Source organism: Myotis nattereri (genome assembly GCF_964212035.1).
Source record: "Myotis nattereri genome assembly, chromosome: 8".
NCBI classification, from domain to species: Eukaryota; Metazoa; Chordata; class Mammalia; order Chiroptera; family Vespertilionidae; genus Myotis; species Myotis nattereri.
The window spans coordinates 64,857,921-64,878,414 of record NC_138083.1 but is presented as its reverse complement, the minus strand read 5'-3'; the positions used below and the strand labels follow the sequence as shown (position 1 = coordinate 64,878,414).

Below are 20,494 nucleotides of genomic sequence, written 5' to 3'. Positions count from 1 at the left end.
GGAATGCAGTGCTTCCCTGCTCCACAGCACCTTCTGGATGAGGTCTGCTGAGTATCTGCCCAAGCCCAAGTGCAGTCAGCACCCTGCCCACCTCGCCTCTGCCAGCTGCCCGGACCTGCAGCTTAGGAGAACTCCCAATGTGAGCCAGGCATTTCCTCCTGCCACCCTCCCTACAGAGATGCCAGCCATCCTTCAGTGTGGATGACACCACCAGCCCCGTACAGCACACAGCCAATGGCTGTCCTGTCCATTCACTCCGAGTATGTTTTTCACCCGATTGACTTCCACAAAGAGAGAGCAAGCCAATTGGGGCAGAGGGGAGAACCAAGGGTGCACGTAGGCATTAGTAAGAGCAAAGGTTATGAAGAGAATGGAATCATTTGTTAATATGAGTCAGGAAGCAAAACAAAACCGTAAGCCAGAAATTAAAAATTCTACATAGTTAAAATTTAACATAAGACACTGAAATCATCCCTTTAAATTTAGTATACTGGAATTCTTTGATGCACTTATAGAACACATTTAGAACCTCTTTCTAGGGCTCGGAAACTCCATCTAGATAAACATTAACCACAACAAGGTAAAATCTAATTTATTTTAATCAAATAGTCACATCCTATCATTATCGTTAACAATGATCCTCTGCATGAACTCCGCTCTCTTGCTCTCTCTCTCAACAGTCACACCACCCAAGGGGGTTCCTCGATCGTCACAGGCCCAGAAACGCAGCGCACTTCTCCAAGGAGACAGGGGGTCCCTCTCAGAGAGTAACACTGCAATCAGCAAAAACCACCACCGAACACTGGGATGTGAGCAGCGTCCCGGCAGTCGGCAGCTGCGCCAGAATGAGCATCTGCAGCGTAAAAGCGGTGCCCATTAGCTCCTGCAGCTTGTTAGCATATTTTAATGCTGCGATCACAGCTTTCTATTTCCACCAAGGTGCTACCAGGTGCCAGACTCTGGATTCACACACTGCGTCATTGTTGTCTCCGACGAACAGATTACACGGCGATAGGGGGGTTGAAAGGTAATGAGCAGGGGTGACAGTGGGAAAGGCAGGTTGAGCACCTGGTACTTGGTAACGAACGGCTGGGCCAGTCCCACAGAGCAGGCTCTAATTTTAGCCAGTACTGAGAGGCATTTTCTGCCCTGATGAACACCTCTCTCAGGAAGCCTGAAAATAAGTACATGATTTACAAAGAAACTCCTTTGTTGGATGCATGTTGTATCCGATATTAATCTTATTCAAGTTAATAACAGAGGTAAAGTCACTAATTCAGATCATCTTTTTCTTTTTAGCCACAGGGTACTCTAGGGACCAAAACTGCCTTCCTTCCCAGCAGGCCGAGAAAACTTGGGCCCAAGGTGCTAACAACCCAAGGTCAATGCAGAGCGCGGCAGCGTTGCTGATTCTGTATTGCAACTCATTCCTGGGACACACAGTCATGCCAAAACCCACTGTCAGCCACGATCAAGACAAGTTTCAGTGCTCGGCCCCCAAGAGAAATATCATTAAAGGTCCTTCCCCTTCTGAACATCACACCCAGTTTCTAGGTAACACTCCAGCAAGTCCTGGGTCTCCTGGTTTCCATAACGCATGTGCATGAACGTGCACCGCCAACGCACAAGCAGCAAAGCCAAACAACGTCCATCACCATTTGTTTTCAAAGGGGAAGAGAGCTGGGTCCTATATCTTTCCTCAGGTACAGGCCCTGCTGCTATGCAGATGTTACGTTTACTAGTACACACAAGAAAATCCCAAGACAGACATGTTCACTTACATGTACATACATGCACCACAGCAATGGGGTGAGGAAATAGGGAGGAATCTGTAAAAGGGCACAGACTTTCAGCTGTAAGGTGAATAAGGTCTGAGGTTCTAACGTACAACAGGGTGACTACAGTATTATATAAATGAAATGTATTAAGAGAGAACTTAAACATTCTCACACAAAAAAAGATAAACATGAGGTGATGCATGTGTTAATTCAACGGTGGGGGCCTCGTTTCACAATGTTCACATCTGTTAAATCTCCATGACGTACACTTTAAATAGCTTACAGTTTTGTCCATTGTACCTCCAGATAGCAGAAATTTTTTTTTAATTTTAAAAGGAAGTTTTATTATATGCATGTAAAATACAACCAAGATATTGACTGTTAAGATGTGGATTCTTCCTACATTAGGATTTTTTCAGCTTCCCAACCCCAAGCTGATTGGTGGCAGAAGACCCTACCTACCCTTTCCTGGGAAGATCGGCCCCAGCAGGTACTCCTTCCTCCGCCTCCGCAGCTCGGCGACTCTCCCTCGCCGGACCCGCCTTCTGCCAGGTCGCCCAGGATGAGTTCCCCCTCGCTATGCGGATCCCATCCACGCATGGACTTGCTCACAGGGTTCTCCTCCTCTAGAATCGCCCAGACTTCCCTGGGCCCTGAAATAACCTCGGTCCCTCCCTCCTTCCACAGCACTGAGAGCCTCGGAGGGCTGCCAGGCGCTGCACGGGCCTGAGTTACAGTAGTGAGGGTGGCTGCAGGGCCCCAGCAGGCCCCAGGCTGGGGGACACCCCAAGCTGGGCACACCTCAAGCTGGGGCACACTCAGACTACCTACCTATTCATCTATTCATCTCCTGATGCGGCCTGCACATGGATTCCTCCAAAAATTTTTTTTACATAATCTTAACAATTAGAACAATATGACTGCCTTCAAAAACTGTTGAAAAGGTACCACTGGTGACAAATGTACTGCGCCTGCCCCTCTGATAAACCCCTGGCTATATCTGTGTCTCTGCCCCCCTGGGGTGCACACCAAGCACCTAAAGGCCGCCTCGTTTGTGCAGAAGAATCCTTCCAGGTGACTCCCTCTGTTTTCTCTGTCTATTCCTGTCACTGCCTCACGTGACAAGATAGCATGAGGACGTTATACAGTGGAAAGAAAACTGGCCTAAGAGATAGGAAGCATTCGCACCAGGGTCTCTGCCAGTCACTATTCTGTGTTGAAGTTCCCTGTCTGTGAAGTGCAGTGCAGGCCGGGGTGACCTCTCAGACCCTCCCGCACTGTGTCACACCCTCACTCTCCCACTCAAACACCTTCCCTGACCGACTTCAGGATAAAGAATAAAAACTCTTAGGCCTGACATTCCTGGCCTTCTAGAATCTGGCCCCAACCTACCTGTCTAGTAAGACTCCTCAAACTCAGCTCTCACCTCCAAGAAAGCTAGCTCATCATGACAAGTCCTACATGGTATCTCTGTTAACCCTCTCCCCAGCTGCTCGCAGCTCCTCCTGTCAGAATGCCCAGGAGAGTAAGAGATCCCCAGAACCACACACACAGTGAGGTCTGTCTTTAGTCACAAGTTCGAAGGGTTTTCCCTGCTGTCCCACACACCGGCCCTGGAGAAACTGTCCCAAACCTTTGTGTATCTTCCCAAGGGCACTGTTTTAGCACCAGATGTAAAAACCTGGAGAGCAGAGACCACATCATGTAAACACTGTACCACCACCACCCCCATCCCCCTGAACCCTGCCCCTACTCCTACTCCCCGTGTACACTCTGCCCCTACTCCTGCTTCCCCTGTACACTCTGCACCACTCCAAACCCTCCTGTAAATTCTGCATCTACCCCATTCCCGTTGTATACTCTGCACTACCTCCGTCCAGGCTTTACTCTGCATCACTCCCATCATCCCTGTACACCCAACCCATCACCCAGCCCTGTGTCTTTCACATATTCAACACTCACAAAAATACTCTCCATGAAATACAGAGACTTGTTGCTACTATTTAAGACATCATTTTCTGCAAATAACAACCCCAAACATGTTTTCTAGAGCATTCTCCAGCCTCCTGTCCAGACATTATCTTTTAATCACTCATTCTCTTTCAACAACTTCTGAAAATTGATCAGTCCTGGCATCTATTTTTTTGGAAAAAGCATGGCCATCAGTTCCTGTCATTTCCAGATTTAAATGTCCCTACATGAGAACAAACACGGGCACGGAACTACAAGATCATGAGGTGGCAGTGCACTGGCCCTTGGCAGCCCTGCAGGATGCCCTGGTGGCGCCAAGATAGTGAACACTTTCCATTTTTTAAGGTCAGATCGGCATTTAAAACTTGGTTTCATGCCAACCCACCGCCCCATGGAAAAGACACACTTGACATTTCTGTCTTCTAAGCACATTTAATAGAAGGGAGGGGGGGTCTCTCTGAGGGGTGCATTTTTCTTGATTACCCTTCTGTGGAAATCATGTCATGTCACAGACATAGACCTAAATCAAGTCCTAGCAGACAAATCATTATCTTTGCCTGGCTCAGCCACTCACCCCCGCTCTGTCCCCATGGCAGGGAGAGCCACCCCTGTGCTCCAGCCTGCTGCCTGCTGCCTGCTGCCTGCTGCCTGCTGCAAACCCAGACTGACTGCAGAGGCTGCCAGCCGCACGCCCCACGACTGCACCTCACCAGGAACAAAACGTGGGCCTTCCCCCCAAGAGCGGGTCAGAAGGAGAAACGGGTCAGAAGTTTAACTCAAGTGCCTTTTTCTTCCTCTTTTTTTTTTAAATCAAATGAATAAAAGAAGCCAAGAACCCCCACTAACGATAAAGAGGTAAAAATGAAAAGGCAACGTGCCCAGCCACCCCTTCCAGAACAGGTGTGTGCCAATGTGAAGGCAGGTGCCTTTTCTCAAAGCAGAGGAACAATGGTACATGCTCCTAGCCAAGGCACGTCCATGAGCCCGCGAATCACCCAGGAAATCTGTGGAGTCTGTGAAGCAGGCAGATGCGTGTTTTGTTCCTCTGCTTATACGTGAACAGGGCCGAAAGGTGCTGCTGGGGCTCTGCCAAGTGCTGGGCTCGCCTTCCAGACCCAGAGGCCGTCAGTGGATGTTGGCATCACGTTCCCACCTTACGCATTGTTGCCACAAATGGACGCTCCTTACAGGTTATCCAAAGGGTGGGAGAGTTTATGCCCTGAGTGTAAGAGCCTGAGGGGGCAGCAGACAGGAGTTTTAGGGAAAGAAGATCCCTTTCGGGATGGAGAACCGTTTGGAACAAGGCAGACTTGCTCACTGCTTATGGTTGCAGCTCTTGAACACAGTTCTCTTTCTCTCCTCTCCGGGAAATGTGTACGTTAAGACTATTTCTCATCTTTGGTTTTCCTCTTCTTTCTGGGAAGGAAGAAGCAAAAACCATCTACTTTTTCCTCTGCTGTGAGCTTGTAGGACATAATGAGAATGAATGAAGGAATGGAAAAAAAAAAGATTATTGCTAAGTTTAGATGGCTGGAGATTTTCCCCAAATTAAAAGCCTATCCTGGCATCTCCATTGAGACAGGACTAACAGAGCTATGAGCCCAGATGGTTAATTCAGAGGCCTGACCCTCAGGGGGTCACCCCACCTCTGCAGGAGAGGTCTCATCACATGACAGTTAAATTTCAGCTTTATTTTCGTGATTTCTCAAAGATCGTCCCTTCCAAGGCAAATATGTGACTATTGACAATGAAGCCCTCCCACCTGAGCCGGCATGCTCTCCTTACCTTCCCCCATCATTTCACCCTGATGCCAGCATCTCCTTCCCCTCCCTCCACCACATTTCGATAGTGAGCTGTGATACGTAGAAACTCACTACTTCTGTCACCTAAACTCCATCCCTGGCACCAAGGAAAATACCGAGCACAACACCCACCAGACGTGTCCATGTACCCAGTGCAGCCACGCAGGGTGCTTGTGAGATTTTAGCTCATTTCCCACAGCACCATCGGCAGAGTTGCCTGTAATGAGAACCAGCTTTGGGAAGTTCTCAGAGACCCCTCCGAAATGAAAGCAACCCAGGCGAGTCTCTGAAACGCTTCCTAATTAAGAGGCTAAACCCAAGAAAATGAACAGTCAGGACAGACCGTCTCGACCGGAGCAGTACCAGGCTCATCAATCCACACAATTAATGCAGGTCACCCGATAGTCTGGGTTCTTGTTTTCATGACACAAGAAGACGTCCTCGGTTTCTGCTCTTCTCTGGCCTTTCAAGGACCACGTCTGAATGAAAGCATTCCGCATCCTGGGGCTGCGTACAGTTTAATTCAATAGCGTTACCATGCTACACCTGTCCGTTCCCATTCTCCCTAATGCCTAATACTAGTCACGTTTTCACTAAAATTGATCGGGATCAGAGGGCGTTTTCTCCTAACACCCCCTAGGAACCTAGACTCCCCTCCCTCCGGCCTCCCCCAGGAAGCAGATCAGCATTGATTTCTATCTGATTACAGGAGAGCCTGCCCTGACTTTCCCCAGTTACTTAAGCCAGCGTCTCATTTCGCGTCCTTAGAGACCGCGGCTTCGCTCAGGCAGAGCGTCTAGTCTAGACAGTATTCATGACCCATCTGTCTGGCACAGCCCAGCGGATGGCAAACTCTATTAGAACTGAAACATTTTTACCTCCTCCTCCTCCCATCCCTCTCTCCCTTTGCAAAGCAGGAATCTGACACTGAAAATTACTATCATTGTTGCAATTCTCAAAATAGCACTGCCAGACTTTCATTAACATCCACGCTAGACTGCTAAATATTTAAAGAAGTGGATAAATTTCATCTGAAGGGGGACAGCCCCACACGCATGAAAGCAGTAACAGAATCAAAATGTAAATCTAAGAGGTTGTTTTTATCCACGTAAATTTAGTGTCACAGCAGGAGGAAATGATGCCTAAGAATTTATTGAAACTTTCCCTCCCATTTGTTCTCTGCCTTTGTTTATTTGAAAAGGCAGAATTGCCTTTCAAGACCCTATACGATTTTAATTGGTCAGAAAACCGGTTTGGTGAAACAAAGGCAGCAAACCCAAGGGTGGGGGGGAGCCTCCTCTTTGGCAGTGAAGGAGGGGGTGAGCCCTGCCAGTGCCTCCTCTGGGGCATCCCCTTCCCCCCCCCGCCCCCCCCCCCGCCAAAAAAAATATACCCAGGTTGCCAGTGAGCACCTGCAGGCTGATCAGGCTCAGTCTAAGTAAGAGATGCCTACCCTTCCCTCCCCTTGTTTGTAATACCATCTTGGATCATTTTCACACAAATCAGTAATTGTTTTGTCATGATCTCTCTCTCTCTCTCTTTTTTTCTTTTAGTTGAAAAACGGAGCAGGGAGTCCTGTCAAAAGAATACACACTGTTCAGCACAACAGCTTGATTCACTGAAAGCAACCTCTACTCCCAGCCTTGACCAAGAAATAAACAGATGGAATCTTCAGAGCCCAACAACACAACACCATGGGAGATCCTCGCCCACCATCCCTGTAGTCAGCATCATCAAGAAGCAAGGAAGCAGGCAAGGCCTGCCCATGCTCCCATGCCCCAGCTGAAGGAGTCTGAAGGGGCCACAGTGCTCAGACAAGATCCAGTGGGAAATTAGGGGTTAAAATCCCACGTCTGGCCAAGAAAGCCTCTTGGTGTTCACAGCAGGTTAATGGGGAGAGTAAGCGCAGAAATAGAGTTGCTCTGCTCACTGAGTCCCACCAAGCTTGAGCCACACAATCTCTCAGGTCAGCTGTCATCATACTCACACTTCTCATGTGGAAAGTACAACTGAGAGAGGAAATGACTCCCCCAGGTCACGTCAGTAGTGATTTATCAGCTAGTGGAGGAAAATCAAAGGAACTCAACAAAACTAATAAACCCTGATACCTGGGACTCCTGGGTTAATTTTTTGTAATCTATTTGAAAATCCAAAATGAAACCAAGATGAACATCATCTGTATATCAATTAAAAATTGTCATATAAACAATTGTTTCTGGAGGACTCATATCTATGAGCCTTCATAATAACAGATTGTTTGTTTGATCTCCACCGGGAAGTCAGAGGTAGACAGGTGATGACAAAGGACAGAAGGTAAGCTGAGAGTGCATGTGAGGAAAAGGAAAGATAAACCTGGCAAGGTGATGAGCAGGTGTGAGAGGGTGAGCTCATGAGGCTCCCAGGTGCTGTGGGACTGTGGGTTGGGATCAAACCCTGCACTCTTGAAATTAAACAGACCATGGGAATCTCAGAATCCTGGATAAGACCTGGGAGTTGGTCATCCAAGTTCACAGAGGGGATTTCTAAAAAGGCCCCATGTATACATCAAATGTATATTAATTCATCAGTTCATAATGACACATAAGAAAATCTCACTGAATGCTAGTAGGGGATTTTCTTATTATTAATAAGACTGATCCTATATGATATCTACTTTTATGATAATCACATAGTTGATGGGAATTTCTATTTATAGAAGTATCCCCACTAATGAGTGGAGAAAAAAGGTCAATTAATATATGACAAAGGAGGCAAGAGCATACAATGGGGTAAAGACCGTATATTCAAATAAATGGTGTTGGGAAAATTGGACATATACATACAAAAAATGAAACTAGACTACCTCTCATACCACATATGAAAATAAACTCAAAATGGATTAAAGACTTACATTGAAGAAAGTCTTTAATAGGCAGTAAACTCTCTGACATTTCTCTTAGCAATGTTTTTTCTTATATATCTCCTTGGGCAAGGGAAACTAAAGAAAAAATAAACAATTGGGACTACATCAAATTAAAAAGTTTTTGTACAGCAAAGTAAACCATCAACAAAACAAAAATACAACCTACTGAATGGGAAAAAATATTCACCAATGATACATCCGGTAGGGGTTAATATCCAAAATTTATAAAGAACTCATACAGCCCTAACTGGTTTGGCTCAGTGGATAGATCGTCGGCCTGCGGACTGAAGGGTCCCAGGTTCAATTCTGGTCAAGGGCATGTACCTGGGTTGCGGGCACATACCCAGCAGGGAGTGTGCAGGAGGCAGGTGAATCGATGCTACTCTCTCATCGATGTTTCTAACTCTCTATCCCTCTCCCTTCCTCTCTGTAAAAAAGCAATAAAAAAATATTTTTAAAAAAAGAACTCATACAACCTAACACTGAAAAATCAAATAATCCAAATAAAAAAATGGGCAGAGAACATGAATAGTCATCTCTCCTAAGAGGACATACAGATGGCCAATAGACATATGAAAAGATGCTCAGTGTCACTAATTATTATAGAAATGCAAATTAAAACCATAGCAAACCTATCAAATGACTATCATCAATAAATCAACAAACAATAAGTGTTGGAGAGGATGTGGAGAAAAGTGAATCCTCATATCTGTTGGGATTGCAAATTGGTGCAGCCATTGTGGAAAACAGTATGGAGCTTTCTCAAAGACTTAAAAATATAACTACCATATGTTCCAGCAATTCCACTTCTGGGTATATATCTGAAGCAATCCAAAACACTAATTTTAAAATATATATGCCCGCTTATGTTCATTGCAGTGTTATTTACTATAGCCAAGATATGAAAGCCACCCACGTGTCCATCAATAGATGTTTAGATAAAGAAGAGTTGGCACATATATACACTGAAATATTATTCAGCCATAAAAAAGAATGAAATCTTATTTCTGCCAACATGGATGGACCTAGAGCAGTGGTTCTCAACCTGTGGGTCACGACCCCTTTGGGGGTCGAACGACCCTTTCACAGGGGTCGCCTAAGACCATCGGAAAACATATATAATTACATATTGTTTTTGTGATTAATCACTATGCTTTAATTATGTTCAATTTGTAACAATGAAATTGGGGGACCATGAGGAACTGTATTAAAGGGTCGCAGCATCAGGAAGGTTGGGAACCACTGACCTAGAGGTTATTATGCTAAGTGAAATAAGTCAGACAGAGAAAGACAAATAACATATGATTTCACTTATATGTGTAATCTAAAAAAAAAATAATAAACAAACAAAACAGAGACTGTCTCATAATACAGAGGAAAAACTGATGATTTCCAGATAGGAGGGTCTGGGGGTCTGGGTGAAAAAAGAGAAGGGATTAAAAACTACAAATTGGTAGTTTCAAAATAATTGTGGGGCTATGAAGTACAGGATAGGGAATATAGTCATTAATACTGTAATAAGCTATGTATGTTGCCAGGTAAGTACTACAATTATCTGGGGGATCACTTTGTAAATTATATAAATGTCTAATCACTATGTTGTATACCTGAAACTAATAACATTGAATGTCAACTGTAATTGAATATATTTTTAAAAGAGAGAAAGAAGCAATTCTCCCCTTCAGTAGGAATGGGAACTCCCTTACTCCTAATTTTCCCCGAATCAGAAGTTCCACTGAACCTGAAAGTAAAAGTCGTCTAACTGACTGCTGGTTTCATGTCAACTGTGGGCTTACTCTTATGGTCTAGCATGAATTTCATAGCAGTGATTGCTTAAGGAAAGTCTGTTTTTGCCAACACCTTCAAAGTACACAGCTCTTTGTGTACTTTGGATCCTCAATTATTGCTTCTAGCAAGTCAGGGGATCTCCGCTCTCCCCCACCAAGACACGGTAAAGGGTCTTCGAAAATGTAGTGTAACAGGAAACACTCTGCGTGATAGGAATAGTGAGGCAGAAACGGCTGGTGGCAGCGATGTGAGCATCACCCAGGGCAACAGGCAGGCTATGTAGCTCTCCCCTAAGCATGGCATCGGCCCCCCAGGCAGTCTGTCTCTTTTTAGAGACAAGGGAAGAAGATGTAGCATGACCTATTGGCTTTTCTCTATGGGTCCAACCCACCTTTCCAACTTCATCTCAGGCTGCCTCCAACCCAGGCCTTCAGAATCAAGGCATCCACCCTCACTCTCCCTGCACTCTGGCTACTCTCCATCCTGACACTGTCTTCTCCATGATACCCAGGATGCCTCCTGCAAAAAGCCACCATGACTACTAAGTCCAATCAGAATGATTCTCTCTAAACTCCTAAACCAAGAATTGCTGGAACTGCTTAGTTCTATATACTCTGAGTTCATTTTCAGGTATCTTTATACCTGTATCTTTCAATTCCCTGACTCGAGTATCATCACCTTGATAAGAGACTTTATGTTTTCCTTCATCCCCCACAATGCCTGGTACAATAACTAGAGAAGACATTTAATTTTATTGTTGTAATAAGCTATGTAAATAAATAACTTTATTTGTATGGTTTGTATTTTTAGTACTCAAAAGTACAATATTTTGATGCAGCAGTCATGAGAAAAGCTAACAATTTAGGCTGACAATTCTCTCTTCTGTAAAAAGATGAATCCAGCAAAACTCACTCTTTGTGAGATAATCAACACCAGCCCAGTCCTCCAAGTCTGTGCAAAACCCTTTGGGGCTCACAGAAAAATAAACTAGTCTCAGTCAATAGACAGCCTGGTCAGATAAAGTAGAGAAGCAAGTGAAACTGTTACTTTAGAATCTAGAGAGTCAGGGCGTGCCAGGGAGTCTCTCCCATTGCCAAGATGACACTGGGGTGGTTCTTACACTGAGCATGCCAAAAGCTAGCAAGATAATTGGATAGAGAGAGAAAAAGCCCTCCCCTCCCTATGCCTATAAGAACAGCAGGCTTAAGCAGGAAGAGAGATGATCTCTGAGACAGAGAACGGTGGGATTCTCTTTGAGAAGGGAGTCCACCATTCTCCCAGGTCATGTGGTTCCTGAATACAGCCTCTTTCCTTTTGCACCAGAACTTGCCTCATGAGTTTGGCTTTCATGGCCGCAGGTAACCAAACCCAAGGGGTTTGGGTTCAGTTATAAAACCATTTGGTTTAGGGCTTCCATTACATTAGCATTGCTGACTTCACAAATGACAGTAACATTTTCTCTCTAACCTTAATTCATGCTAAATTTCAGAAAATATCAAATGAGAGACAGAGAAGACCAAGACATCCGAGCTATGGTACATGCCCACAGCCAACAGTACAGGCAGAAAACTGATTCTAGCTCATCTGGAAACCCAGAAGAATCCACCTTGCTTTATCGTATGTGCAATCAAACAGCAGACACAGTGTTTGCTCCAGGTGGAAACAAAGCATATCCAGGAAACAAATCTTGTTCATGTACAGGAGCAGGGAAGAATCACTATTTGTTTTTCTGGAATGCAACATTTTATACACAAGAAATCCTGTAGTACTTCAAGTTCTCAAGGTGGAAAGAAAAGTGAGCTTTCTCATCAGAGTTGGCAATCCACGAAGGGCATACTGTCCATCTGCTGTAGGAAACATATTGGTAGATACATTAAAACCCACTTATGAATGGAGAGCCTCTAAGCCTCATTACACAGCTATTAATAGGAAGTAAAATATCCTTTATTTACGCTGTACTCTTGCACAACAGGGTATAGGGAAGAGAATATACTCATTCAATGTTAGATCACCCTCTAGCATCATCAGAGAGCAGAGAAGCTATGCCCTTTCCCAATGGTGCCTGACCATAAAGAACAGACCAGCTACAACAAATCAGAACGCATGTCTCAACGTAACAAGTGAGCCTAGCTCCCTCTGGTGCTTGAGAGAATCAGAGGAAAGCAGTGTAAAGGGGGCTGCTGGCTAGATCAGAGCAAGCCACCTTCAGCTTGGAGGCCTTCCCCAGGGGACAGGATAAGTGGGAAACATCCAGACCCTCTGAGGATGATCTCACCTTTGAACACATGGAAACTCCTGTTACATAAGAAAATGGCTCTGGCATGAAGAGAGATGATACACCTCTCTTGTTCTACCTCCCCAAGAAATGGCCACACAATGAGTGGGGATAATGTGATTGTATAGACTAGCGGTCGCCAACCTTTTGGGCCTCACGCGGACCACCGGTTGGCGACCACTGGTATAGACTACTCTCTTCATGTATATTATTTCACTTAAATACTCAAAGAATCCTTATATGGCAGAGATTATTCCCATTTCACAGACAGAGAAACTAAGCCTTCAAGGGGTCCAATCACTTCTGTAAGCTGAAACTTTAATCCAAGTCAACCTGAAGCCACAGCCATGGTCTTGCCTTTTGTCACCCTATCTCCTAGCACTCCAGTCTTCTTTTAAAAAAAAGCACATTGTACATAGTCTTCCATTTTAGCTCTAAGGACACAACAAGTTCTATTTATATCTCAACAAAGGAACTAATAATTTTCCAACAGGATCTTTAGATTCCGCTGTTAAGGCACTCTTGTAGCTGCCTGGGCAACACGGAACCATTTATAGATGTAACTGCTTCACCTGCTCCTAAGCAAAATTAAATATTCACATTTATAAAAAAAATTATAAATATCTCGAAATAGGCTTTTAAAACTAGCAAAGAATACTGATGAGAAAGGGAGGAAGGAACGGAAAAGGAAGGGATTCAATACAATAGGAGGACCACAGTGAAGGACCCTGAAATGAAGGAGAAGCACCTGTAAGATTCAGAGAAACGGTCTGTGAAGTGCCATAGGGCAGAGGGCCAAAGGTTTTGTCTGCTCACTTTTTACACGGAACTCTTGAATCCAGTCAAGATACCACACACAGTCCTAATAGTTTCTCCATAGCTTATCATATCTGTGTTTGCTGTTACTCAAGTCTAGAGAAAACAGAAGAAGAAAACGCCTTTACATTGCTCCTCTCCTTCTAAGACCAAGCCCCTGGCTTAAGTCTCGCTGACCTATATCAAGAGCTTGGTACTAGCAACGATTCTGTTCGAATTGTCTTAGTGGACCAACCCACCTAATCCTCACGATACCCATTTTTATGACCCATGGGGCATAAGGCCACAGAGCTGCCCGACTGTTGGGTAGGGCCAACCAGCAGCCTGGCCCAAAGCAGGCAGGACAGTCACTTCCGGGCCCCTTCTCTGCATCTAGGCAAGCTGCACTACGCAAGCGACAGTGTTGATGACTGCAAAGGCTATTGCACAAAACATCACCAGAGGAAACACAGACCAAATACCAAGAAAGCGCACACCTAACTTTGTCTTCTGAAGGTAGAGATGGGACTCTAAGAAAAGGCAAGCCGATGCAACAGAAAAACTTGAGGAAAACTATTGCACTATTAGGCTCTTGGATTTAATGATCATTAGATAGCAGGCTCAAAATTCACCGGGCAGGGTCATTTACTGAGCTTTCCCCCAATGTAACAATATAGGAGGAATAGAGAAAAGTGTTTCTTTTTAAAAATCTCTCCCCATTTCACATTACAGTATCAATATTTATGTAGTCTACATTTCATAACAAAAACGTTAAAGCTGTAAATAAAAACAAATATCAGAAAACCCCACGAAGAGCATCAGTGCTGTAAACAGTCCTCCAGGGCATTGTACACAAAACCTTCCCGCACCCTCAACCCACTTCACTGAGCCCAGGGAACAAGCAGCCACTTCTCCTCAGGGCAGGGCAGCAGGGGTTCAAAGCTTCCTTCTCTCCTTCTCCGCTTCATAAAAACCATGAGATAAAAACACACCACAATAAACCACAAACTATAATTTCACCTTTTCAAGTTCAAGAAATGCTCAGCCTTAGCCTTGGGATTCACACATGTAAACACCTCACTGAAGTTGCTTTCCATCCAGTTTTAAATAGAAAAACACACGGTTAGAACCTTTTTTGAAAGTCCAATAATATTTTGCCTATTTTGTTATTTTAACACATGATTACTTATGAACTCTCCACATATCTTCCTCTGCTTAGTTAAAATTTATTTAAAATTCTTTTTAAATTGTTTAAAATTACTCTTTAAACAATTCTACAAAATGGATGGGAAGAATACCAAATCAATATTTTATTTCATGGACTCCAGTCAGTGCTTCTAAAGCAGCAAAAGCGTATTTGATCCTATAGTGCCACTGGCCATCTCTGAAAACAGAATACATTTCCCACTTTTAAACACGCCATCTTCCTAACCTAAAAGAAAAAGCATTCCGTTTGTGAAGACGCAAATCTCTTTTCTTACCCGCCCCCCCCCAAAAAAAACCAACATCCTTCCCATTTCCACATTACCCTGCCTCCTAGCCATTTCAAAAACACAATCACACTTCATGGTGCCAAGGTGAGCAGGAGGGACTTACAGTTGAAGATGCCCGGAGGTGGATGTTCTGTCACCAGGAGACAGTTCTCTTCATCACTGTTGTCCCCACAGTCGTTCTGTTGGTTACAGACCAGTGAACCAAGATACAAGCATTTACCGCTGGTGCAGGTGAACTTGCACTCTGAAAAAGTACAGGGAAAGCATGCAGTAATCAATGCACGAGTGATACTCTTGAGTTATTTCTTTCTTCCCCATTTGCAGGCCATGACCGTTTGGGAACTCAGTCTACCTGGAGATCCCAGGAAACCGAACTCAGAGAAGGGCTCTCTTAGTAAGGACCTTCCTTCTAGGAAATGCACAGGACAGTGCCCCAGGGGCACTTGCCATACATTACTCCCTGCACGTCTCTATCCCACAAAATGAGTAACACAGGTGCTTTCTTCCCATGACCTGCCAGCAAAAGTCATAGCTATGAGGCTCTTATTTTCTTTGAAAAAGCCCGTGGCATTTTTCCATGCCTCCAGCGCTGAGGCTACAGCAGGACTTGGGAGCTCAGGCTTGGTAAAAGGAGGCACATACATTTTATTTTCAACTTGTCACTAGATGATGTGAAGCTCTGAGTAAAATATTTAACCTCTCACCCTAGCTGGTTTGGCTCAGTGGATAGAGCATCGGCCTGTGGACTGAAGGGTCCCGGGTTCAATTTAGGTCAAGGGCACATGCTCAGGTTGTGGGTTCAATCCCCAGTGTGGAGTATGCAGAAGACAGCCAATCAGTGATTCTCTGTCATCATTGATGTTTCTGTCTCTCTCTCCCTCTCCCTTCCTCTCTGCAATCAATAGAAGTGTATTGAAAAAGAAAAAAAATAAAGAAGAAAAAAAAATATATATATATATATATTCAACCTCTCTGGTGTTCATTTATCTCTTGTCTAAGAAAAACCAGGTTTAATACCAGGTTTTATAGTATAAAACATGGGAAATAATACGTGCTCTCTGCTCCCTGAGAAGTATCTATGCCAAGGGACAAATTACAGGATGGAAACCAACCCAAATCCCTGCAGGCCACATTGAACATGGGCGCCCTGAACTCTGTAGAAATCAATATTTGAAAATGGAATTTACCGTCATAAACTTTAAAGTAAATTTGTAAACTTAACACATCACTATCAACTTAAGCAATTAAGGATAAAGGAGATTACACAATCACATACATGTGAGCACAAAATGTCTATGTGTATCTTACAGTGAATGTCTGTGAGCTTTTTCCAAGGAGCACCCACAGAAGCTGGCAGGATGTGCATAGTCCCAGCTCAGTGGACAGCCAGTAGGAAAAAACTCAGGAAAAGTATCCCAATCCCACCCTCCCACCCCCCTAAGGCTGACTACCACAGCCTCTTAATTTCTCTTTGATTTTATCTGTCCTAGAATGTGGGTGGCAGGCCTGGATCAAGTCCAAAGTCCTTTTGACTTTAAAATTCTGTTATTAAAATAAAAGACTGGGCATCAACACTCCAAGGCCTTCTCCAACTATACTAAGGATACACAGGGCTGCAAAGAGAATAACCTTAACCTGTTATAAAGAGACAGAACTTAAATCCTCAAAAGCATTTATTTCTGTGACCCAGTATGAAACATTATAATTCTCCATTTGTTCACATTCTCTTAAAAGAGTATAGAAAAAGACACCAACCACAGTCCCTGACCTAGCTTAGAATAACATGTGAGCATGGCCCAAGTGCACAGCCACAAGTTCATTGCTAGCTGCACTGTACAATGTGCTGAGTGTGGTCCAGGCATGTGGTAAGAGCGCTGCCAAAACCAAGCTCTCTCTTCCCATCAAGTGAAAAGATTAAAATCCAGCTGCTTGAAATCACATTTATGAAGTGACTTTTTTTTAACTTAATGGGAAAAAAGGATGTCAAGAAAATAATGTATCTTCCTTTCTAAAAGAAAGATTGGAGTTCCAATTAATACCAAATATTAAAAGGACGTCAAGCCAAAAACAGGTATTCCTGAAACTAAAATGTTGATTGAAGAAAAGGGCATATTAACCTAAATTGAATCAAAATCCAACTAGAAAAATTAACCATTGCTGTGGTTTGAAGGGATCTCAGGTTAGATTACCACACTCAAGTTCACGTGGTACTTTTTAAACCAGCAGGGAAATGTAATGACATTTCCACACGTGACTCATTTCAACTTGTTCAAGAGAGATGCAGTCTAGAGTCACAAAATATTTTTAAGGAAATGAATTATGAGATTCATTAATTCACATAACCAGTATATTAGCCCCTTCTATGTTATGTGCCAGGTCGTAAGACATGGAAACACAAAGAGGAAAGAACAAGTCCTCTTCAAAGGGCTTACAGTATGAATTTTTTTAAAATGTGAGCAGTGACTAATATATTTTCTAACTCCTTCCAAGGACTAATTTCCCTTCTTTATATCCTTCACATCTAGAGTGCTGCCCAGCAAGTAACAGACACATGGTGAATCACATATCTGTTGAATAAATGAATTATCTAATCCGAGCCTCATAAGAACCTGTGAAATAATTAGGGTAGATACTCTTATTCTCATTTTATAGATGAGAACCTTAAAATGCAGAGATTACGCCAGCCAGCGTGGCTCAGTGGTTGAGCATCTACCTATGAACCCGGAGGTCAGGGTCCAATTTCCAGTCAGGACATACGCCTGGGTTGCAGGCTCGATCTCCAGTAGGGTGGGTGCAGGAGGCAGCCGATCAATGATTCTCTCTCATCATTGATGTTTCTATATCTTCTTCTCCCTTCCTCTCTGAAATCAATAAAAATATATTTTTTAAAAAGATGCAGAGATTAAGTAACCACCTATAACTAAACTGCTAATAAATGGCAAAATTCAAATGAGTGTCCAAATTCTCTGCCTCTTTTCTCAGACTCTGTCCATAGTTGCATCAGTGTCCAAACCTGCTTTCATAAATGTCTAAGATTCATTTGTAATGAGGATGTCCATTAATGTAACAAAGTTCTCAAAAGAGTTAGTTATTGTAAGTAGGCTTACTATTAGTCAGGATACATTAACAAGACGTATGCTACTGATTTGCTCAGAAAGCTCTTACTCCTTAACAATGGAAATATCAACATCAATACGTTGAATTTCAAATTCCTAAAATCTAAATCTTCTCAACCATGATCATTAGCTGAATATCAAACTAAAGGTCTCTCTGTCACATGGCCCCTTGAATCAAAACTATCAGAGAGAAATTTTGAAGCTATCGACTTCTTGATGTGATATAGAAAACACTGGAAAATTGCTATAAATTAAGTGTTGAAGATTAATACTAAAGCTGGAATAAAATTTCAGACCAGAGTGAAATGTCTAAGTTAACTTGAGTGGTGTTGATGGAGGCAGGCTTCCAACTTGATCCTGACTCACCCTGCAAGGCCATCTCTACCACATGTTGCTATCCAAAAGTCCAGTACACTCAGCCAGTGCATTCAAACAAGAGGGGATGGTCCTCTAATAACTAAATTATTGTGATATTTCAAACAAAGAGCCCTAGATGAGCGGATCTAACTGGGTCTGCATATTGCAATCACCTGGGCATCTTTCAACACCACTGGTACCTAAGCTCCAGCCCAGGCTCTCCCTAAGCTGAGGTACAGCGTGGGCAGTGGGGATTTCTAGAGATGCTCCTGATGGGCAGCCACGATGGAGAGCAACTGCCCAGTGAGAAGTAATTAACTCACCTACAGGAAGCCCTCTCTGTAGCTAATAGTATTTTATTGGAATGCTTAGTTGGTATTTGCTAGTTTACTAAAAAAGAAAAACCAAAACAAAATAGAAGCTAAGGTATAAACTCTTAAAAAAAAATATATATATATATATATATATATATATATATATATATATGTATATATATAATTTCAGAGAGGAAGGGAGAGGGAGAAACAGAAACATCAGTGACGAGAGATGAGAGAAACTCATTGATCAGCTGCCCCCTGCACACTCCACACTGGAGATCAAGCCTGCAACCCAGGCATGTGCCCTGACCGGGAATTGAACCGTGACCTCCTGGTTCATAGGTGGTCACTCAACCACTGAGCCATGCCAGCTGGGCTAAAGTATAATCTCTTAAAATGGGTGGTATTTTGATGATTCCTGGATATAAAACTGGGTTGCTACAGCTCTGTACTGTCAATGGGATACTTCAAAAACTTTGGGCCCTGACCAGTTTGGCTCAGTGGATATAGTGTCGGCCTGAAGGGTCCCAGGTTCGATTCTGGTCAAGGGCATGTACTTTGGTTGTGGGCACATCCCCGGTAGGGGATATGCAGAAGGCAACTGATCGATGTTTCTATCTCATTGATGTTTCTAACTCTCTATCCCTCTCCCTTCCTCTCTGTAAAAAAAATCAATAAAATCCTATCTAATAAAGATGTATTATGCTAATTGACCCTCACACCATCACAAATATGGCGGTGCCCACAGCCAATAGGACTAAATATGCTAATTGACTGCCCCACCCTGGCTGGTATGACTCAGGTGGTTAGAGGGTTGTCCTGTAGACCCAAAGGTCGTGGGTTCATTCCCGGTCAGGGCACATACCCAGGTGGTAGGTTCGATCCACGGTCAGGGAGCATATGGAAGACAACCAATGAATGTTTCTCTCTCTCCCCACTCTCCCTTCCAATCTCTCTAAAGTGAATAAAAACATATCCTCAGGTGAGGATTAAAAATAAAAAATAAGAAAATTTTCCAGTATTGTGTTACCTTTTTAAAAAGCCATTTAATAGTCCTGAAGCCAAAAAAAAAAAAAAAAAAAAGGAATATCCTAAGGTGTTCTGTGAATTCAAAACTTTCATAAAAAAAAAATTTGAAAACATTTTAAGGACCAGTAGCTCAACAATTTGAATATTCTAAACCTAATCCTAGACAGGATTAAAAATAAATGTTCAGCCCTGACCAGTTTGGCTCAGTGGATAGAGCGTCGGCCTGCGGACTGAAGGGTCCCAGGTTTGATTCCAGTCAGGGGCATGTACTTTGGTTGCGGACACATCCCCAATAGGGGATGTGCAAGAGGCAGCTGATCGATGTTTCTAACTCTCTATCCCTCTCCCTTCCTCTCTGTAAAAAATCAATAAAATGTACTTTAAAAAAATAAAAAATAAATGTTCAATCTTGACTTCCAGGAGAATAAATCTGCATCTCAGAGACCAGAATTAATTCACTTGGTAGAACCAACATTTTATTAGTTAAAAGGCATAAAAAGTACTTGAAAGTCACTAAAAGAGTAGATCTTAAATGTTCTTCCCACAAAAAAAAGAAATAGCAATTAGGTGGCATGATGCAGGTGTTAGCTAATGTTATGGTGGTTGCCACTGTACAATATATAAGTGTATCAAATCAACATGTACACCTTAAACTTACACATGTGTAATATGTCAATTATATCACAATAAAGTGTGCGGGGGGAGCCAACAAACAGTTGTTCTCAATTTTTCCTACACTCTTTTTAAAGACTTAGTTTTCACAGATATGATCTCAGCCACAAAATAAAGACCTGTACAGAGTATCACATCACAACTGTAAAATGAGCCATTTTGTGAATTGGCAGAGTAGTCTGCCACAGCTATTTTTGTT

General features: G+C 43.3%; 1 protein-coding gene across 1 annotated transcript in view; it reads right to left on the bottom strand.

The window, feature by feature from the left end:
* Positions 1-20,494, bottom strand: part of LDLRAD4 (low density lipoprotein receptor class A domain containing 4) — a gene marked incomplete at its 5' end in the record, with an annotated part of 330,675 nt that overhangs the window by 145,588 nt on the left and 164,593 nt on the right. The window contains one exon of the mRNA XM_081096896.1: positions 14,908-15,048. Coding sequence (XP_080953022.1) covers positions 14,908-15,048 — 141 coding nt within the window. The remainder of the gene's footprint in view (positions 1-14,907; positions 15,049-20,494) is intronic.